This window comes from Camelina sativa, chromosome 11 (assembly GCF_000633955.1).
Source record: "Camelina sativa cultivar DH55 chromosome 11, Cs, whole genome shotgun sequence".
NCBI classification, from domain to species: domain Eukaryota; kingdom Viridiplantae; phylum Streptophyta; class Magnoliopsida; order Brassicales; family Brassicaceae; genus Camelina; species Camelina sativa.
The window spans coordinates 41,456,059-41,459,032 of record NC_025695.1 but is presented as its reverse complement, the minus strand read 5'-3'; the positions used below and the strand labels follow the sequence as shown (position 1 = coordinate 41,459,032).

The following is a 2,974-nucleotide window of genomic DNA, read 5'->3' as shown; positions in this document are numbered from 1 at the left end:
ACTGCACTGAAGTGTTTATGAATCGTGTCCAAAGCTGGGCCATTGTTTGATTGTTGTATATTAGTAGTATACACATTTGATAAATAAATAGAGTAACTGGTTAAAGAGATAAAAAAAAAAAAAAAAAAAAAAAAAAAAAAAAAAAAAAAACTAAATAAGAAAGGATGGAATAGGAATATGCTTACCTAGTGATGAAGAGCAAACAATGAGTACGAGGAAGAGGAGAGATAGGGGTTTAATCCTAAGAGGCATATTGTGTGGTTTTTGATGATTACCCTTTGTTTATGTAAGGGAGAATGTAATTACTCAATGGAAATTAGGAGAAAATGGGTTTCATATGAGAAGAGGGGAGAAGGCTAGTTTCCATTTTATAAACGGTCAAGTTTATGTGGTGGAAGCTGTTTTGGTCCAGATAGCATATAGTCGTAATGGTGATGATGATGACTATGACAATGATGATGACCATGACTAAGATGGTTGGTTCTGTTTATGATAATGATAAAAACATGTAAAGCCCTTATCAAACTAACCTTTTTAAAATAAGAATATCACGTGAATATCAATAATTTGTTTTTATCTCATTTTTTTATAAAGAAGTTTAAATCAGTGGTGAGGCTAACATCAAAATGGTGATGATAGTAGCATGAAAAAAAAAATGAAAGAGATGAATAAGAAGATATTGGGTTAACGCAATGAACCCACAAACCCTAGAAAAAGTTGATAAAAAAAAAGTCAACTCAACTGTTGATCGTGTTACATCTCCCATAAAGGAACACTTAAAGCTTACGGTTTACCTCTCTTATTATGCTTATGGACAAAAAAACGTATAGCTAATTACCGTACCTCTCTTAGATATTACATTACAACATCAACATATTTATATGATCATCTTAACATTTTATGAATAACGAGATATCGTCTTATATCGTATGAAGCTAACCATTTGAATTACAAATCTATTTTGCTAGGCACACCTGAGATGGCTTAAAAGTTAAAACACACTGAAAATTTCCTTAAATATTTGCTAACACAGTAAGATTTCTACCTTCTAGGGTGCAAGATTTGGATTATTTGGCCAACTACTCTATCAATGCCCAAGATTTAAGGCAGCCCAAAAATTTACTAATTGTATTGAAGTTGAATCCAAGACAAGCCATCCGATAAAGTTATTCATGTGGTTCAAATTCATAATTGAAAAAATAGTTTTTTTTATATGCAAGAAAAGTGACCTAATTCATTAACTTAAGTGGAAGTTCCTGTCTTGACCATCCATATATACTATAGGACCAAATTTTATTGGTTCATCTTAGCTGCCCAACTTTGTTTATCACTCTTATTCACTTCAGAGCATCTCCAACCCATTTTTCCACTTTTCTTCCAAATGGAGTAACTCTATTTTAGAGTTGGATTTTACTCCAACCCTACTCTAATTTGGAATAAAAAATAGAAATCTCCAAATTTTAGTGTTAAATAGAAATGAAGATTTACAAATACAGAGAAAAATAGAGATTTTTATTTTGGAGATAGAAATGGAGATGGATAGGAACAAAATTGACTCCAAACTCCATTATAAAAATGGAAATGAAGATGGGTTGGAGATGGTCTAACATTTCAGTTAGGCCATCTGCATTGGGAGAACACCTTGGGTGTTCTAAGCATTTTTAAAATCAAAAATATAGAGAACAATGGGTGAAGAACATGTTGTTGGTTCTTGATGTAGAACTGATTTTGGGCCAGTTCTTGGGTGATGTGGCAACGTGAATGGATACAATTTTTTGCAAAGGAGAAAACATTTATTTGTTTGGAGGAAGTTTTGTTTGTATTTTTTTATTTATATCTTTAATGTTTTTTTTTTTCATAAAAATTTGGTATTGTATTTTGAATTTTAGTATAAGTTTTTTAAGTTTGCAATTTAAATGTTATTTTTTAAAGTTTTTAAAATTGTAATATGTTTAAGATTATTATATTATTAAATCTTATGATCTTAAACATGTTCTCCCAATAACCAACTTCTTAAGGCATCTGCATTGGGAGAACAATTTTGGGTGTTCTTAGAGTAAAAATATTATGAAAATAATGTAAGATCATTAGTTTAGATCTTTTGTTAAGAAATTGGTTATTGGGAGAGTATGTTTAGGATCATAAGATTTAATAATATAATAATCAATTTTTATTGTACATTTGATACATGAATATTGAAGTTACATAAGAAAAAACATGGAAGTTTATACAATTTACCAACCATACTAAAGCGTTGTGATCGATTCTTATATCATTTCTCTTCCTCAAACTTTGCTTGCTCTGGTGGCTGATGAGCTACATCATAAGTTGCATGAAGACCAACGAACAAATAGTACACTAGCATCACCATGGTACAGATAATGAATCTCAAGAATGCTACATATCCGAGTGATCCAATAAGGAAAAGGTTCATGGCGATTGAAAACGATGGCAGCCATGGAACATGCGGGACTCCCTAAACCTTAGGAACACGGGATTTTGGTAGCAACGCCAATCCCAAAGTGCCTATGAACCAAATAACTCCAATAACAGCATAAGCTATCCAACCTCTAACGCCTGCGTTCCAAAGCGCTGATACTCCGATGGAAGAAGCATTGATAGGGGTTCCTGTTTAGGATGAACCAAAGCAAATCATGGAGGAATCATATGATACCGAGCAATCTGAGTGGTGTACCGAGCTTGACCTAGAGATCCAACAAGCAGGCTTGTGGTCATTCCCTTTAAAGCGCATATACCAACCAAGTACTTTGCCCATTTCATCCCAATCTGAGTAAAAGCAACAGAATAAGCTGCATTCACATCGATTTCAGTGTATTTCACCATCATAGTCAAAGCCAAAGCCATCAAACAATAAACCACAGTGATCATAGACATCGAGCCAACCAAACCAATAGGTATATCTCTGGAAGGTTTCTCTGTTTCCTCAGCCATGTTCGACACCATATCAAACCCA

General features: G+C 33.2%; 1 protein-coding gene across 2 annotated transcripts in view; it reads right to left on the bottom strand.

Moving 5' to 3' along the window:
- The window catches only part of LOC104725866, a 1,470-nt gene extending 1,113 nt beyond the window's left edge, over window positions 1-357 (bottom strand). The window contains exon 1 of one of the 2 annotated variants that reach the window (XM_010444612.2): window positions 186-357. In XM_010444612.2, coding sequence (XP_010442914.1) covers window positions 186-252 — 67 coding nt within the window. In that variant the 5' untranslated portion in view covers window positions 253-357. The remainder of the gene's footprint in view (window positions 1-185) is intronic. The other variant, XM_010444611.2, reaches the window with a different exon arrangement.